Consider the following 23810-nt stretch of genomic DNA (forward strand, 5'->3'; position numbering starts at 1 on the left):
GACTCATGGAGACTGACTTGAGCTCAATAAACTCTCTTTCTTCCTCTCTCTCTCTCTCTCTCTCTCTCTCTCTCTCTATACACACACACACACACACACACAGAGAGAGAGAGAGAGAGAGAGAGAGAAAGAGAGAGAAAGAATTCTAACTAGTTAATTTATAAAGAGAAATGAAAGTTTCTCTTTTATTTTATTTTTTTTTGCATATCCTAATGAAAGCATCCACCCTCTGTGGAAACCATATGGGAAGCCAGCTTTTGATCAGAGTGTTTGGACTCAGAGCAAGGGGAATTGGTTCTATGATTACAATGATTAATAGCCACACATTCTGGAGTGGGACTCGTGCATTTGTAGGTGACAGAGACAGGAGGTCATCTTAGGCAAAGAGTTAAGTTTGTTTAAAGGCCCCATAGTACAACTGGAAAGAGTGTGGGGGAACCTGCAGTCAGGACTCCAATCCTGCAGCTTTGTCTTCCTGATGGCTTCATCTATGAGGTAGAAACATTACATTCTATGGCTCCTGTCACAGAAGAGTGACTGGCCTTTTTCTGTCAGTTTCTATTAAGGGAAATCCCAAAGGAAATTCTTGATAGCATCAGCATGGGTCTTTGGACCTATCAGCTCTAGTTGGGAAAGGGAGAAGGAGGGCAGACCCACATGGCACAGTTTGCTCCCTGTGATTCCCAACATGACTTCAAGTCACCATAGGCTGCCATTGAGTCTGATCAGAATACTAACTAACAATGAGGTCTTCCAGCTCTTCTAGACCAGACAGACCTACCTATAACCCCAGGGTCACTGGATTCCTGGGTGCTGGTAAGGACCAGGAGTATGTGATTACTCATTCTTTCACACCTTCATAAACATTATAGAGGCTTTAAACTAATAATCTAATGGAGATAAAATGGTATGGTGTTGCTGGGTTCTAACGTCTTCCACACAGACACCTGGAATCAGGTAGAAGGCTGATGGCAGACTCGTTTATTTAACAACGGGGGGGGGGGGGAAGGGCGGGGGAGCAGAGGGGGTGGGGCGTGGGGCAGGGACTTCTATACCCTCCCAGCACCCAGGCTGGGTGACAATTGACAGCTGACATCTCATGCTCTTCTCTCATTGGCTAGGCACGATCAGGATCTCTGACAGTGCCTATTGCTAGGCACTCAGAAAACACTGCTTGGTTGCTCCTTATTGGCTAAGCACAGACAAGCTCCTTGGCAGCTCCAGGCAGACTCCAGGTTGGCTCCTTTTGGCCTGGCAGACCTTATCTTTCTACAGCATGACACTGCTGTTTCATTTTACATTCACCAACTGCTGGATTTATGGATAAATTTATTGACTAGCATCAATGATCCTTCCCAATTTCTTTTGCAGATTGCCTGTGTGTAGTCTTGGTCAATTTTCTTTTGAGATTTTTTTTTTTAACCACTGTTTTCCAAGAATTTAAAATTTTAAAAAAAATTAAAAAAAATAAAATTTCTTATTTTGGGTATTCTGTCTTGGTAAAATGTATGAAAACATCTTTTGTAACTTTCCTTATAGCTTTATGTATGATATTGTTTGGCCAATAGAAGTAAAGACATATTATATGAAATGTCAAATTGTCCAACCCTTAGAAGCTACTTCTCTCTCATATAATACCCATGCAGTACTTGCAACATAGGATTAGCTCATTGTTGCCTCATTGCTTTGTTCACTATTTTGTCATTAAGCCCTTTTTCTTATAGCCGCACAGCCATACTTAAGTGGCTTGATTTCTGAGCCCTGGAGTCTATCCTGCGGGTTTATTTCTAACTCCTGAAGCAACAGCATTGCCTTAATTAGTGTCATACTACTCCTTTGTACCTTTGTGGAGTGAGTTTAACCAGTTCATTCTTCTTTTCCAAACTGTCGTCATTCTGTTTGGCATTTTATGAAATTCTATTTCTATTAGATTTTTTTGTCAACTTCCATGAGATACCATGTGTTTTGATTCATGACAATTAGATGGACTAATGATCGTCATCAATGATTCATCTCATTTATACATAAGGAATTATTCTATACCCAAACTGCATTTTATATGTTTCCCTTCATATATGTAGTATAGAGTTTTGGTTATGAGTATTCTTCTAGGCTATTTGGGGGAGTTGTTACAGCTGTGAGAGCTTTCCACTTACACGTTGCCACTCTTTGTTCACTAGGACAAGGGTAAACTTCTTCGTATAATGATCTTGTATCTGACAACCTTGTTGGAACTTGCTTGCTACATTTAGTGAATTGTCTTGGATTTTTTAATCTTTTCAACCTTGGGAAGTAAAATCTTGCATTCCCACTCAATCATTGTGGTACACTCATTTTTTTGTTCCATTTTCTAGGCTCTACAGTACATCTTTAAACCAAAAGGTTGGTGGAGGGTTCAGTCAGTGGTTGGGAGTATTTCTGGAGGAAAGGATCTTCATGAGCTTAATTTTGATTCTTGCTGTTTTTCTAATAGTAATATTACCTACTTATGCTTCTTTGAACTGTGTTGGATTTTCCTGGACAGGTGGCAATCACAGGTAATCCCATCCAGTTGATCTTACTGAGGGAAATGAGAAGTGTGTGACGTTTGCTCATTATCTTAGTTCAAGAGTGCCATCTTCTGTCAGACCACTGAAGCAGTGTCTAGTTGGCTCTGGTGACGGGGTGAGAAGTGGGAGGCCTGCTGCTGTGCTGATGATGCTGATGCTGTGCTGATGCTGATGCTGTGCTGCTGCTGCTGCTGTTGCTGTGCTGATGCTGATGATGCTGATGCTGTTACTGATGCTGTGCTGATGCTGATGATGTGTTACTGTTGCAGGATCCTTAATTTCTGGTGTTTAGTTTATCAATTCCCTTGACTCTCTTAGTTGCCTCTCTCTGTTACAGAAATAGTGCCTTTCCAGAATTGTCTTTCTGATTCTTCCTGCTTGGAACTGTGGTTCAAATCCTCTGATCTCAGTAACTCACCGATCAGGATAGTATGATGTTTCTGGAGGTGATGCCCATGGTGTTCTGTCTAACCACAGGCATTTGTTACCATCTGTCCTTCTGTAAACCCTGCCAGCACTCTGGTCCAGTGTGGGCTTTGATCTCACTCTATGATTAATACCTATTTACACACAAATTGAAACTTACAGAGTCAAAGTCTAAATTATAACAAGATGTAAAGGTTCTGTCCAGTTTTTATTTACAATTCTAGAACCAGAAAATACCTAGTCCTATAAAATAGAGTGTTCTGGTAAGTTGAGTGGGTCGGGCTGTTTTGATAGAGAATGCTGAAGAAAGCAGAAACAAAGGAGCTGAACTGCCTGCTTCAGTTTTTTTTCCTTGTAAAAATAAAATGGGTCAGGTCCTCATCTCCTTGAAATATCATATAAGCAACTTAGTTGGAGCTGGCTGGCATGGAGTTTTTCAGGAGCAATTCCATTTTGATTTGGTCTGTTTCAAGTAGTATTTTCCATGCTCCATTATGCTCTACTTAGGGATAAGTGTGTAGTTTAATTCTCTTTGTTGTTGACCTGTCTTTGTGTGTGGTGTTGGAGGATTCGAGTATATTTAGAATTAAGAAACCAAGGATGGAAGGATGTTTTACAGTCTCCTTCTGTGACTGTAGATTTATCAATTATCTTTGAAAATCTTGCCTTTCTCTGCTTTGCATATCTTAAATATTTAGATTCTTATTAATATTATTGGTGAGTTGCTCTTTTAATCATGAGTAATGGTCCCTATAACTAGTGTTTGTTTTAAGTTTTGTCTTTTACATATGCAATTACCAGAAGAAAATATCTCTTGGCTAATACTTGTACATATATTTACATATTTTTCACTTTCAAGATTTTTTAAAAATAATTTTAAGTTTTGAAGCATATAAATGGGCCTTTAAGAAGTTGTGTGATATTCAATTTAGGGCCAATAAGTATTAAATCCTTCACTGATAAGTTTTTCCTACTTCTTTAATCCTTCCTTCCTTTTTTCCTTCTTTCCTTTCTTCCTTCAAGTTGGTCTTTCAAATTTCATTTACTGATTTGAAAGTTATAAAGTTGAGTATCTTGATTTACTGTCAATTTTATTTATCCTTTGACATTTCATGCATGTATTCAATTTACCTTGATCACATCCAACCTCCTCACTACCCCTGTATCCCTTGGTATATGTCTCCCTTCTACCACCATTTTGCCTTCTGCTTCTACTCCTTCCTCCTCAACCTTCTGTTTTTATAACAACCCGCTGACCACTGAGTCCAGTTAGTTCTGACTGCATACTCATTAGTGTGGGGCCATCCACCAAAGCGTGGCCACAGTCACAAAGAAGAAAGCTAACCTCCCTTTCCCAGCAGCCCCAGAGCTGGCAGCTCTTCTCCCATTCATGCTGCAATGGTGACTGACTTGTTCTTGTGCAGGGCTTTTGCTAGTAACCACAGCTGCTGTGGTTCACAACTGCAGTGACTCTGTCAGGTCTAGAAGAGAGCATTCAACAAAATTCCTCTCCATCTTCAAAGTCTTAAATGTTTTCTACCCCTCTTCACTGATGTTCTCTGAGCCTTGGGGGAGGGGACAGATATGTAGGCAGTTTAGTGTCTTATTCTCGGCACTTTTGACCAGTTATGAGACTCTGCCTTGTCTACTACCCACTGCAGAAAGAAGCTTCTCTGACTAAAGTTGAGAGCTACACTACTTTAGGAGCATAAACATAAATATTGACAAGGCAGTTTGACAGTATACTTATTTAGTAAAGCAATAGTAGGCTCCCTCCTAGGGCCTTTGACCTTCACACCCATGGGTTTTTATCAGGTTTATAGTACCAGGCATGAAGTCCATCCTGTGGAGCAGATCTTGGTCCAACTTGAAAGTTATTGGTTATTCCTATAACAGTCATGCCACTATTGCTTCAGTAGGGGGGGTTTAGTATTTTAAGATGCAGAGTACACCACCAGTAAGTTCACTGATGGCTTTTCTCCCCCACGTGATCTATAGAGCATCTTCTAGGGTCATGAGGGCTATCTAACAGAAATAATATCCAGGTCAGTTCTTGTTTGATTTCCTCTATGTTCTTCAACCAAAATGCGTTGTGTCTTCAGTGTTGTGATTTTACCATCTAACTACAGTGGGCAACCAAGAATAATAGCAATAGTTTGAGATGTTTTGGGGCCTTGGGACCCCCATGACCAATAAATAACTTCAGAGGAATCTATCCCACACACTGAAATTTTCATTTAATATACCTTATCTTCTAGGGGAAGCATTGTTTCCCCTTTAAAGCTATGAATGTTCAAACTTCTTTTTAATTAGTTTACAAAGCAGTAGTTATTCATATGGGTTCTTAATACAGTCTTAGTTTTAGTTAAGGCATTTCTGCACCTTCCTCCTCTTCATCCCTTTATCTTCATCTTTGCTTAAACCTTTAACCCTAGCTTGCTCCTCCCCACATACCTCAGCTTTCACATCTCATATGTTCTTCTATCCATTTCTCTCTTTCAAGGCTTCACCCCTCTCATGTGAACTTCTATTTTTGTTCTTTTACTCGTGTATATCAGTATATCGAAAGGGATCTAAAGTGTATATCTAAAGGGATTGTTAAACTACAGGCTGCTGGGCCCTGCCCAGAGAGGTTCTTATTCAGGGGATTTGGAGTAGGACCTAACTAGTATCATATTCATGAGTTTCACATCTGCAGATTCAAACAATCATGGACTGAAAACAATGAAAAGAAAAACAACTCTATGTTGAACACATAAAAACTTAAAAAAATATTATTGCTGAAACCATGCTATTTACTTAGTGTCCAAATTATTTACTTAGCATTTACATTATGTTAAGCAGCATAAGCAATCTAGAGATGACTTAGAATGTATACGACAATGTACATGTGCTATACACAAACACAAATTTACAGAGAGGACTTGATCATACACAGGTTTGGGTATTCACTGGTGTTTTCCTCCAGAACACAGGGAAGACTGTATTCTCTAACTCCCAGGCTCCCAGGTGCTGCACTGTTCAGGAAGCAGCACAGAGAGAGCTGGCAGCAATTGGTGGCTACCACGAACTAAATCCACCACCTGTACCCATTCGACTGCTGGAGCTGGATTTTGTTATCTTGAAATCCTTATTGAATGCTCTTGCTTTCCAAAGAAGCTAGGTATTTTCTTTGACCGTCCATTTCTAGAATATTGGTGGGAACACAAGTACAGCTTCATTTCTATAGAAGAATATCTCCCTTACCCAAAGCTCTAAACAGAGAAACCCTTGCAAGTTTCTCTGGGCTAAAAACTGGGGTTTCCCTAATCTCTTCAATGTGGAAGTACAATAAACTTTTCTTGTTTGTTACCAATAATTAAAATGCCACACTGTGGGCATAGGGTACAGCCTTGGTGATTCCCATCGCGTGTGTCTTTTCATTGTCAGCACCCCAAAGGCTTCCTTTTGAGCTTGGCTATTCTTATATATTTGGTGGAAGGCATATAATTCATATAACGCTTCTGTGTGTTTAAGAGGTGGAGGAGGGGCTGGGAATAGTCCGTGATTTCAGCGACCTAGGTATCTTCCACAATCTCTTCAGCCATCATCTGGCATCGAATGTAGGACATGAGGTCAAAACGATTTTGAGGCAGAAAGTGGGTAATATAGAGAATCTGGGGAATGCAGAGCACCTAAGATGCTGATGGGACTTGGTAGCTATAGATGTTAGTACAAGAGCACAGAAGGTTGTGAGGAATTGGAAGGAATTCAGGGAATGCTTGCTAGGGAGAACTAATCCTGTGAAGATAGCCTGGGAAGGCTGGACTCAAACCCTTTGTCAGAACTGCTCCTTCCTGAAATGTGTTTGTTTCATGGCAGTGGTTTTTTGTTTGTTTGTTTGTTTGTTTTTGGTGGCGATGTGGGGGTCATTCCTTTTCTGACATCTTGACTTCTTTTTCTTTAGGTGTGCTTTAACAACATACTCTGAGGATTACACTCCACAGTATAATTATCCGCCACCGGTAAGTATGAGAATCATATTCCAAGTCTACTCACGTAGGTGACTCATCACGTGGAGTGCCTAAGTGGAGAGCAGGGATTTCTAAAATTTAAAATGTCTTATATTAATTAAGAAAATACTTGGTGCTTGTGAGAATCAAGAGAATGTTTTATATCTATGATTTAGTTTTGGAAATTAATGGCTCTTTTAGGGAAGAAAATAGCTAAGTTTCTAAATATATAAGATATAGTGATCATTTTCTCCCTTGCTTATTATTTCTACCCTGAATAGAACTTGCATGGAATGAAACCACCTTTCTACTTACTTTTTATCTTACGAGCACATAGACGTATGGAACTTAATTTAGTTCTGGGAAATTGAGTTTTGATTTCTCTTGAAGTCCAGTTTAGATCTTAAACGCATACATATATGTTTTTTGAGACAGAGTTTTTTCTGTGTGACAGCCCTGGCTGTCCAGTTCTTGCAGACCAAGCTGGCCTTGAACTCACAAGATCCACCTTCCTCTGCCTCCCGAGTGCTTGGATTAAAGGTGTGTGCTACCACTGATCTACTTAAACAATTAGGCAGTTGAACTAGCAAGAAAGGCCTCTCTTTTAAGGCACTTGAGTAGCCAGTGAAAAGTCCTAAGTTGAAGTCAAGAAGGAAGAGTTAGAGTAACAAAGGGGGTAGAGAGATGGGACCGAGGAAGGAAGAAAATATACCACAGAAACTAAATTAAAGTGGCTTCATCCTGGCTTTTCCTTGTGCATCTTAGCCAGTAAAACAGCTATGAGATAAAATTAAAATGTTTAACTACTGACAAAGATTATTTAAAAATGCCATTATTGTCTCAAATAGTGTGACTATCTAGTTAAAAGAACCAAGATATATTGAACTGTGAAGTAACAGGGATAAATAAGATAAAACTTTTCCAGCTGGGTGTTGGTGGCACACACCTTTAATCCCAGATAAAGACAAGCAGATCTCTGAGAGTTCAAGGCCAGCCTGGCCTCCAAATCAAGTTTCAGGACAGCCAGATCTGTGACACAGAGAAACCCTGTCTCAAAAAACAAAACTGATGGAGGAAGGTCATTGGCTAATAAAGGAACTGCCCTGGCCCATTTTATTGGTTAGAGGATAGGTGGGAGGAGTAAACAGAACAGAACGCTGGGAGGAAGAGGAAGTGAGCTCAGAGACTATACAGCTCTCTCGGGAGCAGACGCCTCAGAGAGAGACGCCATGCCCCGCTCCCGGGATGAAGCTCCGACCCAGGATGGACTAGGCTAGAATCTCCCCGGTAAGCGCACCTTGGGGTGCTACACACAGATGATTAGAAATGGGCTAAATTAATATGTGAGAATTAGCCTAGAAGAGAATGGGCCAAGCAGTGTTTAAAAGAATACAGTGTCTGTGTAATTATTTCGGGGCATAAGCTAGCCGGGCAGGCGGCTGGGGTGTTGGGGATGCAGCCCCGCCGCCACCCTTATTACTTCATATGGCGCCCCACGTGATGGACTAAACCCACTTAAAAAACCTGAGAAGGCTTAAAAACAAGGGAGAGAGAGTTTAACACAGATTTTTGCTGTTTGTTGGTGGCGTGCTGTAGAGAGATTTCCTGATTCAGCAACAGTAGCAGAAAAAACACTGTGTCATTTTAAAGCACGACTTCCTGGGGCTGTGCCGCCATTGTGATCTCTGTCTGGCTCCTACAGGAGACAGAGCTTTTGAATAGAGCATTTGGAGTAAAGTGCTACAATTTGTTTGATGGCAACTAGACTCGCTGTGTTCTCGGGTCTGCTCTGCTTGTTAGAGGCAAGCATGCGCTTTCGTCTAAGAGAAGCTTCCTGACTCAGCTTTAGCTGCAAAGCCTGCAGCTCATTAAGAGGTCCTTCCACGAAACACTTAAACGGTGTTGACGAAAAGCTGAACGCATGCTTTTCGGTTTTCAGCTATAGCAGGAAAAAAGCTGCGCCGTTTAAAAATGCCAGCTTTCTGGGCTGTCCTGCCAGGGCAAACTCTGACTCTTTTACGCAGGCGGTTCGTGCGGTTTGCAAGCACAGGCTGCTAAAGCTCACTTGCTGGCAGGGACCTTGAAATGCCATAGAGTTATAGCAGTAAACATGGCTACAGCCAGTACCTCAGCCATGAGGCTGGAAAGCTAAGGAATGGACTGGATCTAGCTGGCAAAGCCACGCCTTTAGTCCTACTGAGATCGCTTGGTAAATTAAAGATTCATGTGGTCAGAAAAAGAGAAATATACAGTAAAGAGAGATTCAAAGGCAGAGAAAATTTCTGAATGGTCTAAAGTGTGTTAAAAATATATGCAGACTAAAAGTTGAAGTTCTTAAAGTAAAAAAAAAACAAAAAAAAGGAAGAGAGTTGTGTGTGGTAGCACACGCCTTTAATCCCAGTGCCTAGAAGGCAGAGACAAACAGATCTCTGTGAGTTCAAGGTGTAGCAGTGTACACCTTTAATCCCGAATGCCTGGGAGGCAGAGACAGGCGGATCTCTGAGAGTTCAAGGACAGCCTGGTCTACAGAGTTATTCCAGGTCAAAGATACAGAGAACCTGTCTCAAAAAGCAAAAAGTTAAAAGTAAAAATAAACGAAATAGAGGTTAAAACAAAGCTGTACAAAGATGGAAAATACACAGAGAATTTTGATACTGTATGCTATTATGCTCTCTTTAAATTATTTAAATGCTGAGGAAGGAGCAACAGATGCTAAAAGATATTTATTTATAAATGCTGCTGAACTAATCCAACATAGATATTTTGATGCCTTGACTTTGAAATTTGGATCTAAGGACATGATGCTTTGGAAAGGAGTTTCTTATTTTGTTTTCACAGAGGATGAGACGCTGTTCATTTCTTCTATTCTGATTTGGTATGATGGACCACGCCCTCCTGAAGGGTTGCAGTGAACATCTTTAGAAAATTGCTTCGCTCAACTGCCAACTGAGATGAAACTAGCACACAGGTTATACCATGAAAGACCTAATTAACGATGCCCCCATTCAGCAGGAAGCAGTTTGGAGAGAAAAAACTGCGCCCATGTTCCCAAATATGGTTTATAAACGTCCTTTTACATTTAAAGGGGGATATGATATAGGTATGAATAATTTGCATTAGTATAGATTTTGCTTTATTGATAGAGATTTAAGGTCAATTTTGTTATATGTTTAAGTGTTTCTGATTTTGATTAAGGTATTGTGATTGTGTAGTTCATTTAAATATGTACTGTATAATTAAGAAATATAGGTTGTTAATGGATAATCATCGATAATAGTAAAGCTTGTAGTCATGTTAGTTAGATTTTCTAGATATATAGAGATATATTTTAGATAGACATTCTTCATGTCTTTCAAAGATTACAGAAAAGGACATTTAATGTTTTAATAACTGAGGACTTTTCATGACAATGAGACACTCTGCTCCTGGCAGCACCAATCTACTTCAAGAGGAAGATGGGCATCGAAGAGGATCTTTATGGAGTTTGATAGCTATTTGGGCAAGAAACTGCTCTTGCCTGGACTATTGCATAAACTGGACACAGAGAACCCGCAGAGAGAGGACTACTGAACTTGCCTAAAGTGAGATGATCTTTCGGGGTTCCTGATTCATGAAAGAGTCTGCAAGACATTCTGCAGGACACAACAGATAGATTTGAATGTTCCTGCTTTATGGAAATGTCTGCTGGATACCATGGGTCTGAAGGCTGAAGATGGATGCCCCAACGGTACAGAGGAACTTTGGGTGACTGTCCAGGCAGCGAGATGTCGCTGTCATTTCTAGAGTTTTAAAAGTTGCTTTTTTCTTGTTTGCTTAGGTAGTATTGTATCTTTCTGGAGTCTTTGATGGAGTTAAGAATAGTTAGTTATAGTTATAGTTTTCCTTAGTTATGATAAAGATTATTATAACTTTTACTTTATAACTGTTTTGTTATATGTAATTTTGCTATGTTAAAGTTAAAGCCTTTTTTTTTTTTGTTTAAACCGAAAAAGGGGAAATGATGGAGGAAGGTCATTGGCTAATAAAGGAACTGCCCTGGCCCATTTTATTGGTTAGAGGATAGGTGGGAGGAGTAAACAGAACAGAACGCTGGGAGGAAGAGGAAGTGAGCTCAGAGACTACACAGCTCTCTCGGGAGCAGACGCCTCAGAGAGAGACACCATGCCCCGCTCCCGGGATGAAGCTCCGACCCAGGATGGACTAGGCTAGAATCTCCCCGGTAAGCGCACCTTGGGGTGCTACACACAGATGATTAGAAATGGGCTAAATTAATATGTGAGAATTAGCCTAGAAGAGAATGGGCCAAGCAGTGTTTAAAAGAATACAGTGTCCGTGTAATTATTTCGGGGCATAAGCTAGCCGGGCAGGCGGCTGGGGTGTTGGGGACGCAGCCCCGCCGCCACCCTTATTACTTCACAAAACAAAACAAAACAAAAAATATTTTCTCCATACAACACAAATCAGTAAATTATAAAAAGGAAAACATACAAATATGGCATCACAACATAAAATACTTCCTTGGAGAGAATTTTCTCCAAGGCCAATGCAAAAAATGTGACAATTTAATACCACCAGAAACACACACACACACACACACACACAGAGAGAGAGAGAGAGAGAGAGAGAGAGAGAGAGAGAGAGAGAGAGAGAGGGGAGAGGGAGAGAGAGAGAGGTGAGAGAGGATAGAGAGGAGAGGTCACGGCTTTAGACGGAGGAAACCACCCTGGGTGTCCAACTTGGTTAAGGCTGGAGTCTATTTGCAGCTTCCGGTCGGCTGCAGCTCCTGCAGCATGATTCACAAAATACTGACAAAGAAGGGAGGATATGTTACCTTGTTGGAGACTCCATCATGTAACCTTAGCATGAGTTGGTTCCCCTACTCATTCAGCCTATAACCTTTACATATGCACTTATTGAATGATTTTGAAAGCGTTTAGACTCATGTTATTTCAAATGTTTGTGAGCTGAGACTTTATTTTTATACTGGTCTCTTGCATCAGCTCAACCCATGTTTGTGAGGAAGAAAGTAGGAAATAAAGAGAATGCAGTTGGTGAAGAACCCAATGAACATCCTTGGGGTGTGTAAGCAAAGGAATCCTTTCGGTTAGAGACTAACAACATGGAAATGGATTTCAACAGAGAGAGGACCTATGAAATGGCTTAAGCAGGTGAAAGCTTCTTCAACCAAGGCTGCTAACCTGAATTCTGTTTGTGAAACCCACATGGTAGAAGGAGAACTGACTTCTACTAGCTGTCCTCTAACCTTGGAACACACACACAGACACACAGACACACACACACACACACGCACACATGTTCCTTGGTTTATGTTGCCCTTTCTGGTTGTGTGTGGCTGTGTGTTGCCTGGCAGGAAAACCTTATGGTATCCTGCCCAGTGCAGTCACTAGAGGTTCTAGATAAAATGTGGTTTTAGGTACTGGGAGCTGACACTTAGAAATGGGGATGAACTGGGAGTTGTGAGGGAGACTGAATTTGAAGGAGAGGAGGGAAGGGAAGATCTGCAATTAGCCTGTGAGTTTCCCTCCAAGTTCTTCAACTCTTAAATTCAACTCTTGATATGATTTGTCTCTGTATCATTGACTTTGTTCTATTATAAAAGAATTTAATTTACGACCAAGTAACCTTTTGGATTAACAACTTTGACGGACATTTCATTCTGTCAGTTTGGAAACTGAATAATGTTTTAATTCGCCATGTTTCTGGTGAGTCACCAGTATTCCATGATGGTATTATAGGAAAGTCCAGTTCTGAAGCACCACAGTGTTTCTGTAGGAAGATGGCACCACTGTCCTGGTTGTCACTTTCCTCCTAGGTAGTCATGTGCTATACCCCTTTGCCTCTAGGCAAGGCTACAATGCCCAATTCTGCTTCAGAGAATCTAGGACTGAAAGGGGTTTTACTTTCTTCTTTCCAACTGTTTGATTTCTGCAGAAAACACACGTGTCTTTTGTAAAGGAGAAAAATATTTTAAAATGGAGATCTTCAAGCTTCAAATTTACATGTGATATATTATGTCATTTGGCTCTAAATACAACTCATTATCAAAGAAAGATGTTGTCATATAATATGGATTAAGGACTAAGAAAAGAGACGTGTATGTTTCATGTGATTACAATGCTAGGACTAATGTCAGTAGCTGGTGTTTCATAGGCTGCTGTGAGTATTACTGCCTGGAACCTAAATGTTCTGATGTTCCTTTAAAAAGTTGGTTTATCTTTTGGAGTGTTTGTTCATATAGCTCTTCCTATTTTTCCCTATATCAAAACCTTATTAAATAGTCTACATTTGTTAATTGTGTAGCAATTTCTATTGGTACTCACAGCCTCGGCTCCTTTATACCACTTGTGAAATTTCCTTGTGGTTGAGTGTCTAGAGTTATACAAATGAGTTTTTCCATTATAAGATATATTCAGTAGAAAAGAGATAGTAAATTCTACTTAAATATATAATAAAATGCATGCCACTAGTTGCATATTTAATTATTGTTATATCAGCTGATTATTATTATTTCTAATATAGACATTGAGAGGAAATGACATCCAGTAGGAATCAACTCACTGAAGTTCAGTGAAGAAATAAGTAAGGCCTATCACCAGTGTCACCTGGAGTCACCCAGGGTAGATAAAGCAGATTCTTTCTCATTGCCTCCCATGCTGCTCTGCGTGTGTGCTTAGAAGACTTTACCAGGGGATGGTCGGGTCTTAATTCAGGTGCATAGGAGTCATGGAGTTTTTATAGATAATGTATACAAAAATTACAAAAAATCCTTACAGGCAAACTATAACAATTATATACTTTGGTTTTGTCCAATGTGACATTCACATCAGTATGCTCGCTGCTTCAAATGCCCTTTAAGAGCAAATGAATTTCCCCGAATGAGTGTACTTCGGGCATACAAGGGAAGGATAGCCTTTGCTGTACTAATGCCAGGTGGGTGATGGCTGTCATTACAGTGCACACACGGGTAGTCCACAGTGACTGGTTTGGCCAGGAAAGAACCCATTATACATGTTTACAGATGAGCTGGGTGGATGGATGGAGACTGCTTTCAAATCAGAGTACAAAATTAAGCAGCTAACAATGTCTCAGAAGCCTGGTCTTCAACTGAAAATGACCTTGAAAAATAAAACTACCAAATAAGAAAGGGACCAAGGAAACAGTGAAATCAGTAAAAACAGACCCTTAGAATGGACTGTTGAAAGATTTGGAAAACTTGGCTGAGGATTAGATTGGCATTGACTAAGAAAGGGCAGTGTCAATTTGTCAGGGAGGAATGATGCAGGAGGTAACGGTACACAGGGGTCCCCACATGACTTCTGGGTGAGTCAGTAATGGTTCATTCTTAGAATATAGGTGACTGAATTGTGCTCCTTTATCCTAAAGAATAAGAATGTAGCACCCAGGAAGCATGGGGTGTTGGGGAGAGATGCTCTTGGGCCAACCCATTATGTAAGATACTATGTATGAATAGTGTGTTAGCCTATATGACAAAACCTGCCACTTGTCTTTCTTGTAAGTGGAGATCAACTGGGAAATGTACTCACTAAGAAGACTATTGTAACATCCTAGGCTGTCTTGCCATGATTCATAAAACAGGAAGAAGGAAGCAGAACAAAAGGATGGGAAAGAAGAAACCTCCTCAGCCAGTTTTCCCCAGGCTAGCCTTCTGTATGCTCTCCCTGCAAGTCAGGCATGCAACTGGGCTGTTTAGCCCTCAGCATCCCTTTCTTCTCTGCCTTTTATCAGCATGGTTTTTTTTTTTGAACTCCCTTAATCCTTTCCTAAGCAGCAAATGCTAAGGTGATAGAAATTGAATCATCTCTCTGTACTTTGTTAGGGCCCTGCTTTGTTGCTTCTTTCCAAGTTAGTGTTATTGGCGTCCACTGAATTCTTCAACCTCTTTGGTCCTTGTAGATCTACAATGCTCTCCTCGCTGCTCCTTTCCCATCTTCCATGGCTTCTCTTTTGATTCAGCCATGGGCCCCGCTGACATTTGGGCTCCAGAACACTGCTTCTCCAGTTTTACCCAAACTCAGAGAATTCATCTGCCTCATTAGCTCTGCACCCATCATTCTGGGTGTACGGTTTTTAATGATATAATTTAAATCTTACAAGAACATTTCAAAAATACATATAACTTCCATTAGAGTCAGCAGCTGTTTATCCTCTGAAGATGGGCAACTCAACCAACTCCTTTGTTCTGCATCAATCAGCATGCAAACCAGAGCAAGGACACACAGCTTCAGTACAGTTTGCCACCGCAGGGAAATTCATGGAGTACAATTATGTAATCCACAGTCCACAACAGATACCATCCATGGTCCCTGCCATGTTCTCTACAGCTATTTTCGCCCTGCCGATGATCACTGCTGCGTGGAGGGCACTGACTTCTCTCCAGGCCATCTGTCCCATCGCACCGTCTTCCAAGGAAACATTTTGTACTGATGCCATCTCAAATTAGCAATGTCTAAAGCGTGACTCATAATTTCCTCACAAAAGAAGTCCTCCGCCGTCCCCGTGTCTTATTCCTTTTAATGGTGTTACAACTCTCCCCGTTATGTGGATTTGATGCCATGAATCATCTTTGATTCTGTACCCAATTAGCCATGAAGATGTTCTTTCTGTGAAATGTCCCTTCTCTCTATTCTGCAGGAGCCTCTGTGCATTAATGCTTATTACATCCACATGAAGCACACACTTCCCAGTTATCCTTATCTATAAAGAGCTCAGAAAGATCTTTCCAATAGTAGTCCTGCCTCAGAGAAACAGGTAGAAATCCTGGTCTGGATAGCACTGAATCCTGGGCCTGCCAACAATCTGTAGTAATTCAAATGTCTATTCCTACATAAAACTCTAAACACTCTTCCCACACCCACTAAGGAAACATTAGACAAGGATTCTAGGTATTCTGTTAGGGTGCTGAACATATGAGAACTGTCTGCAGCTCACGTTTGAAGAGGAAGTGGGTCTAACTGGTAGCTAGCCTTCTTCCCAACTCTTTTGCAGTGGGAAACAACACCTCTCTCCAGATCAAACCTCCTTTTGATGCCACAACCTAGTTACTATAAGGAGTAGTCAGTCTAAATCACCCCCTCCCCATTGCTTTCTTTCTTTCTTTCTTTCTTTCTCTCTTTCTTCTTTCTTTCTCTCTTTCTTTCTTTCTTTCTTTCTTCCTTCCTTTCTTTGCTTTTTCCCCCTTCTGTATCCACTTGAAATTTTTGTAAAGACAGGATCTCACACTGTAGCCCTGGTTGACCTGAAGTCACAGCAGTTCTTATGCCTTAGCCTACAAAATATGGGTATTACAGGAGTGAGCAACGGTGCCCAGCTCAGGAGTATTATAGAGGTGAGCCACTATGCCCAACTCAATCTTTCTTGAAAATACTCTCACTTTCTCCAAGATCATTTCCTATGCCCTGTGTGCAGTGAAGAACTAACAAATCAGAACCAAGACTACTATCCTGTCAAAGTCTTTGTTCTAAGGTAGGCCTGGCTTGCATCTGGAAACTTGGTTTCAGGATCACAATTCTCTTATCAGAATGGCTCCCGGTGCCAAAGCTAGTCACACAACACACATGGTCTATGCCAAACACCTGTTTTTATTCTGGAAGTATAAAATTCTGGTGCATGCAGACTGGGATTGGATGTGACCAGTGCCCAATAAAAACCCTGGGCTTGCATTTCTTATAAACTTCCTCTGTAGAGAGGCTTTACCCCTTGTCTGGGATAACAGTCCAGGGGACTGCACCTGGTATCCTCTGGGCTTCAGCCCATGCACCTGCTCTCGATGCTCATTTTGCTTTATATCCTTCTGAGATAATAAATCCACAGTTATGTGCAGATACACAACTGTGGGTCTTCCTGGAAAAGCAGCAGACTCAAGGGGCACTGGAGGTTCCTGATCCAGCTTCATCTTCTCCATAAGAGGAGAGAAAGAAGTGTATTAAGAATGGCTGTAATCTATGCTCAAACTCATGTGGACAGACGCCTTTTGCTTAGAACCTGAGTCTGCTTCCCACTTCCTACCATGGAATCTGGGTGAGCTGCGTCTCCACTGGAAATGGTGCTGCTTGACTTTGGAGGCTAGAAGATGAAAAGCAAGCACATTCCTCGCGATCCACTTTGCGCTGTGTTCATTCTCAGAACTTGGTCACCACTGAGGAAGCATAGCAAGTGCACAGATAGGGCCTGTGTGGTCATTCCAGCCAGGAGCCTGCAGCAGATCCCAGTGGAAACCTACTACCAACCACAATGAGAAATAATTTCCAGGCCCTGACCCTCAAGGCACCCTCAGTTTTCAGGTCATCCCTGCTGATGCCCTAGACATTGTGTTAAGAGGTGCTGTCTTTGCTGTATCGTATCTGAATTCCTGACCCAAAGAATCTAGAGGTGTTGTAGGTTTTGGACAATGGCCACTGTGTTATGCAACCAGGGTTGGATGACTTGTTATGCAGCAGCAGGGCGGTAACGTTCTAAGGACATCTAACTAGAGTGAGAGGTACATGCTTAGCATCAAGATCCCAGAGAAGAGTGGCATTTACATGTGCTGTTCTCTATCAGGGTCTGTCTTGGGCTGGTACGCTTGCTCACCTGGTACTCTTCCTTGCCATTAGTGGCTAATGTAGATCAGTGCGGAAATTCACCACCCGTTTCCTTTCTAATCTTGGAGATGGCTTGACCCCCTTCCCACTCTCACGGGTACTGTAGATGCCACAGAAGCCTCCGTGACTCACGTCTGTCTCTACTCCAGTGCTCAGCTCTGCTGTCTTCATCAACACCTCCTTCCCACGACTGCAGGTACTTCCAGCTCTTGGCCTCATGACGATACCCAAAGTGGCCACGGATGGATGATTTTTAGAGCTCCTTTCTGCCTGGCTAGCCAAAGGAAGTGAAAGGCAGTGTGAGAGGTCACCAATTTAAAGAGTTCCCAGCTGGATTGGGGCCAGGAGACCTCTATGTTTTTCTGTTTTTATTATAATTTCTCTACTACACTTCTTTTTGTCCAGAGCAAAGGGACCCTTCATGGTTAAAGAGCAGGCAGAAATGGGAAAAACATTGACTTTTTCTGCTGCCCTGACTTTCTTCTCTTTCAGTTTTTCTTCCTAAGGTTCCTTGGACTCTATCTTCTCTCCTCAACTCTTCTGTAAGCCATCAAAGTAAAGGATGTTTTCTGTATATATTAAAGGGAGCCCCGTGAACTGCTGTTCAGACTTCTCAAACCTGTTCATTTACAACAAGGCTAATATCTTGCTGGGAAAAAATAACCCTTGTTTTGCATGCTGCAAGCCAGCATTACTTTGTTCTTTGACTGGTATTGCTCTGAAACGCATTTTATACTCCCTTTGAGCAAATGAATGGTTCCATACACTGAGGGGAAACACATTAATGATGCTTAAATCATCTCCCCCTGTTTATTGATCTGTGGGCGCTCCAGATTGCTTGCTTGTTCAGGACTCTCACTACCCCAGCTTTGCCTTTGGGTCTGAGCTGCAGTCACCGTGGGTTATCTGCATTTTTTATGTTCCTTCTCAAGGCTTTTGTATTATACTTTGAAAGGGCTCCTCACTTTACTACCCAATAAGGAATTTAATCCTCCCAGTTCCTGATCATTTGTTTTTGTTCCTGATTGCCTGTGTTGTTCACCTGTTCTGTATTTGGATCTTTCTGACTCCCAGGCATCTCCCTGGCCACCAGTTCATCCACCGTTTGCCTTCACTCCCATTTTCTAGTGTGTGCTCTGTTGTCATGGTTCTGACTCATTTCCTTGGTCCAAGGGCCTCAGTGTTCTCATGATGCATGAGAAATTATGTCAAGATGCTTTTAGCAAGATATACAGAATCTCGCTTAAACTGAATCAGGCAGTGAGGGCAATCAATTGGCTCAAATTTTTGAAACATCTGAAAGGATCAATACAACAATGTGTCTTGTTTCCTGTAGACTCTCCCATCTGCTCTTTACAAGTGTTGGCTTCGGAGGCCGGAGAGACCCTGAGTTTAATCCTCAGAACTGAAAGTGAATAAAAAGAAAACCAACTTGATCTCATGATATACTGGCTAGAGGGAAGCTTCCAGTCACAATCTGGTCTTGAAGCTTCCTCATTCAGGTTGGCAAGGTCCCTAATGATTTGTTCTAATCTTTGAAGACCTGCTGACTTGAGAATGGGGTGAAAATATGCCAATTTTCTTAGGTTAATTAGATTCTGCCCCTAATTCTGGACTGAGGCCATCTTGTTTCACACTGTTACCCCACACTGGGAAAGGGAGCTCGGCAAGAGCTGGGGTGAGCTCTCAATATTTTGTGGGAAAGATTGAGCTTTCTTTAAGTTCTCTTTAGTTTTCTGACCTAGCTCTGGTCACTTGAAATGGGCAACAACAGGGGTATTTATGCCACGGAAGCTGGTTACTGTTACACACTGGGTCATTTGTTCAACTGGCAGTCATGTTGTAATGCATGTAAACAGGCAGCAATCGTTTTAACGGGTGTCTCTGACTTTGGAATCCCACACATCATTGCACTTGTTGATTTTAAACAATGGTTCTACTGAGATATAGTTCACACGCCACCGAACTCCTACCCTTTGAGCGTTTGGCTTGTTTCACTTTGAGAAATGTTTTCACTCACGCCCTAGCGTCCATCAGTGTTTTATTTCTCTTGGTACTGAACAATATCTGTTTTCCATCCATCAAGAGATGCCATGTGAGTTACTGAAACCCAGTTGCAACCACAGTTCTTCTTTTATAAGAATTTTTTTTATATTTATTTATTATGTATACAATATTCTGTCTGTGTGTATGTCTGCAGCCAGAAGAGGACACCAGACCTCATTCCAATGGTTGTGAGCCACCATGTGGTTGCCGGGAATTGAACTCAGGACCCCTGGAAGAGCAGGCAATGCTCTCAACCACTGAGCCATCTCTCCAGCCCTATTAAGAATTTTTTTAAATAAATCTTTTTACATTTTTACATAGTTATCCCTGTTTCCACTCCCTCCTCTCCTCCTACTCCACCCCACCCCCATCCACTCCTCAGAAAGGGTCAGGCTTCCCATGAGGAGTCAACAAAGTCTGACCCTTCACTTGGAGGCAAAACCAAGGCCCTCTCTCCCATACCTAGGCTGAGCACGGTATCTTTCCAAAAAGAATATACTCCTAGACACCAGTTCAAGCACTAGGGATAAATTCTGGTTCCACTACCAGTGGTCCCACAGGCTGCTCAAGCCTCACAACTGTCCCCCACATTCAGTGGGCCTGGTTTGGTCCTATGATTATCCCACTATCAGTCCAGAGTCAGAAAACTTTCACTAGCTCAGGTAGGTGTTTTTGTGGGTATAACCATCATTGTCCTGACCCCTTTGCTCATATTATTGCTCCTCTCTCTCTTGGGCTGGTCTCAACTGAAGAATGGATAAAGAAAATGTAATACATTTTATAAAATGAAGGACTACTCAGCAGTAAAAACAAACAAAAAAAAGAAAACAATGACATCTTGAAATTTGCATGCAAATAGATGGTACTAGAAAAAAACATCCTGAGGTAACCCAGAACCAGATAGACAAACATGGTATGTACTCACTCATAGTGGATATTAGGCGTAAAGCAAAGGATAACCAGCCTATAGTCTACAATCCCAGAGAAGCTAAGGAGAACCCTAAGAAAGACATACATGGATCCCCCTGAGAAGGAGAAACAGAAATGACCTCCTGAGAAAATTAGGTGGGGGGAGAAGGGATCATGGAAGAGGAGGGGGAGGGGAGAAGGGATGGTAGGAGGAGAACATGAGGGAATGGGATGCTCAAGGGGAAAGTGCAGTGAGGGAGAGAAAGGAAAGGGAAATCTTGATTAAGGGAGCCATTAAAAGACTAGTGAGAAACATGGCACTAGAAAAATTCCCAGGAATCCACAAGGATGACCCCAGAGAAGACTCTAAGCTGTAGTGGAGAGGATGCCTAAAATGGCCTTCCCCTCTAATCAGATTGATGACTACCTTAATTGTCATCATCAGCCAGCAACTGATGGAAGCAGATGCAGAGATCTACAGTTCTTAAATCCATTCTTAAGATCACCAAATGCAACAATCCAGAGAGAAAGCCCTGCACCTCACTTGGGCTAAACAACAGAGCTGTCCCTAGTTGGTGGTGCGAATGTGGGTGAGCTAGACCAAGGGTGTGAGAATAGGAGAACTGGCCTTCTTCCTGGCTGTCTGCTGCACTAAGTGAGCTAGCCAAGGCAGTGCTGAAAAGTTCTCCCCCATGGTGGAAATGAGGGAAAGGTAGCAGCTGACTAACCCAGCTACCACCACATCCCAGAACCAGGTAGCCCATCCCCAACCCACCTCATTTGTGAACTGCTAGAGCATGCAAAGGAACTGGGTCTGCCAGATCCAAAGCTGCAGGATCTCCATGACACAAGGCAACAACAGGAGATCCAAGAGGAGTTCCAGTGAGGGCTCATTATCTTTAGTGTTAGCAGAAACCAAAGGCCTTGAAACTGACCCATGGGTCATTTCAATGAACACTTGCAAGTAAAGGTATATGGACTAAAGGGTAACCGTGTGACTCACTGGGACACACTAGAGCTTCCATGCCAAGAGTTTTGTTGTTGTTGTTGTTGTTTTCACTTTTAAATTCTGTTTTGGGGGTAGGCTACAAGGGCAGAGGGCAGAAACGGGGACAGAGAGATGAGAGGGATTGGGATGTATGACATGAAATCCACAAAGAATCAATAAAAAGTTTTTTTAAGTCCAGTATTTTTATGCCTCTAGTCTTTTAATACCTATACTGCTAGAATTATTTCTCTAAGATATACCACTCTGACTTATCAGAAAAATACCTCAAAAGAATACATTACCTCTCTCTGCCTATGAAATGCCAAAAAGACACACAGTTCTTGCATTTGAAACTCTCTTTAGTTTGACCCCAGTAAGGAAAGGAATGGAAAATTCTGTTTCCTCTGAATGGACAGTTTGGGCCAATAATACAAAATGTCATTAAAAGTTCTCTTATGTGACTGATGGACCATGTATCCCTCCATCCCTCCAATTAGCCTTCCAACTAACCAACCAACTAATCAACTAACTAATCAACCAACCAACCAACCAACCAACCAGCCAGCCAGCCAGCCAGCCAGCCAGGCAGGCAGCCAATCAACCAACCAACCAACCAACCAACCAACCGAAAATCCCTCCACCCTGAGAATAGCACACAGTGGCAAAAGCCAAAGTCAAAACCATGTAGAACAGCATCATGGATACATCGTATGGCTCTATGATTTCATAGTTTATGCTTTTGGAAAAACGCTGGGTATTGAGTCAGACAGATCTGGTTTGTAACCAGCCTCATCTGCTTAGCACTGGCTCCTTTACCCTCTCTCCAAGGGCTTTAAGAAAATCTTATTTAGGTGTAAAATGGGAGTAAGAATCAAACCCCAGTATCCCATTATTGGATCAGAATACATCCACTCTAAAGTACTGTGCTTAGTCTGTAACAGGCACTCAACAGATAAGTGCGGTTAAAATGTCAATATAAAAAGAAATCTAAGGCCGGGCGATAGTGGCGCACGCCTTTAATCCCAGCACTCGGGAGGCAGAGGCAGGCGGATCTCTGTGAGTTCGAGGCCAGCCTGGTCTACAAGAGCTAGTTCCAGGACAGGAACCAAAAGCTACGGAGAAACCCTGTCTCGAAAAATCTAAAAAAAAAAAAAAAAGAAATCTAAGATGAGAGTATCTTTGGTGTTCTTTGATTGTTTCACAGCTTGAGGGGTTCCATTTCCACCTTGCTCTGGTGTTTTATAATTAGAACTGATTTAAAGCAGAGGTCAGGTTATGGGCTTCTTATCAGGCTTTGTGTTGTGGATCTATCATCTCTCCTGGTATGGTCGGAAAGAACCAGTGCTTTCTTGGAAAATGGCCAATGATAGCATCATATTTTATCACTATAAATATTTTTAATGAAGTGGCCTAAAGATAAGCTTCTTAAACTATATTGGGCTTATTTGAGCAAAATTTCTCATAGGAATAAACCTTGGAGATTGGCATTTACCATTGTGGGAAGCATGATTTAATAATTATTTTTTTTAATTTTTTTTGATTTTTTAAAATTTATTTATTTATTAAGGATTTCTGCCTCCTCCCCGCCACTGCCTCCCATTTCCCTCCCCCTCCCCCGATTAAGTCCCTCTCCCTCATCAGCTCGAAGAGCAATCAGGGTTCCCTGACCTGTGGGAAGTCCAAGGACCACCCACCTCCATCCAGGTTTAGTAAGGTGAGCATCCAAACTGCCTAGGCTCCCCCAAAACCAGTACGTGCAGTAGGATCAAAAACCCATTGCCATTGTTCTTGAGTTCTCAATAGTCCTCATTGTCCGCTATGTTCAGCAAGTCCGGTTTTATCCCAGGCTTTTTGAGACCCAAGCCAGCTGGCCTTGGTGAATTCCCGATAGAACATCCCCATTGTCTCAGTGTGTGGGTGTACCCCTCGCGGTCCTGAGTTCCTTGCTCTTGCTTCCTCTCCTTCTGCTCCTGGTTCCTGATTTGGACCTTGAGATTTCTGTCCGGTGCTCCAATGTGGGTCTCTGTCTCTGTCTCCTTTCATCGCCTGATGAAGGTTAATGTTCAGGAGGATGCCTATATGTTTGTCTTTGGATTCACCTTCTTATTTAGCTTCTCTAGGATCGCGAATTATAAGTTCAATGTCCTTTATTTATGGCTAGAAACCAAATATGAGTGAGTACATCCCATGTTCCTCTTTTTGGGTCTGGCTAACCTCACTCAGGATAGTGTTTTCTATTTCCATCCATTTGTACGCAAAATTCAAGAAGTCCTTGTTT

The 23810-nt window shown here is 41.8% G+C and overlaps 1 protein-coding gene across 1 annotated transcript in view; it reads left to right on the forward strand.

Moving 5' to 3' along the window:
* Positions 1-23810, forward strand: part of CUNH9orf135 (chromosome unknown C9orf135 homolog) — an 84955-nt gene that overhangs the window by 58429 nt on the left and 2716 nt on the right. Inside the window, exon 5 of the mRNA XM_041662132.1 lies at positions 6922-6979. Within this exon, the coding sequence (XP_041518066.1) occupies positions 6922-6979 (58 nt within the window). The remainder of the gene's footprint in view (positions 1-6921; positions 6980-23810) is intronic.

The sequence above is a fragment of the Microtus oregoni genome, unplaced genomic scaffold, assembly GCF_018167655.1.
Source record: "Microtus oregoni isolate MIOR12 unplaced genomic scaffold, Mior012 000012F_ref0000307, whole genome shotgun sequence".
Taxonomy (NCBI): Eukaryota; Metazoa; Chordata; class Mammalia; order Rodentia; family Cricetidae; genus Microtus; species Microtus oregoni.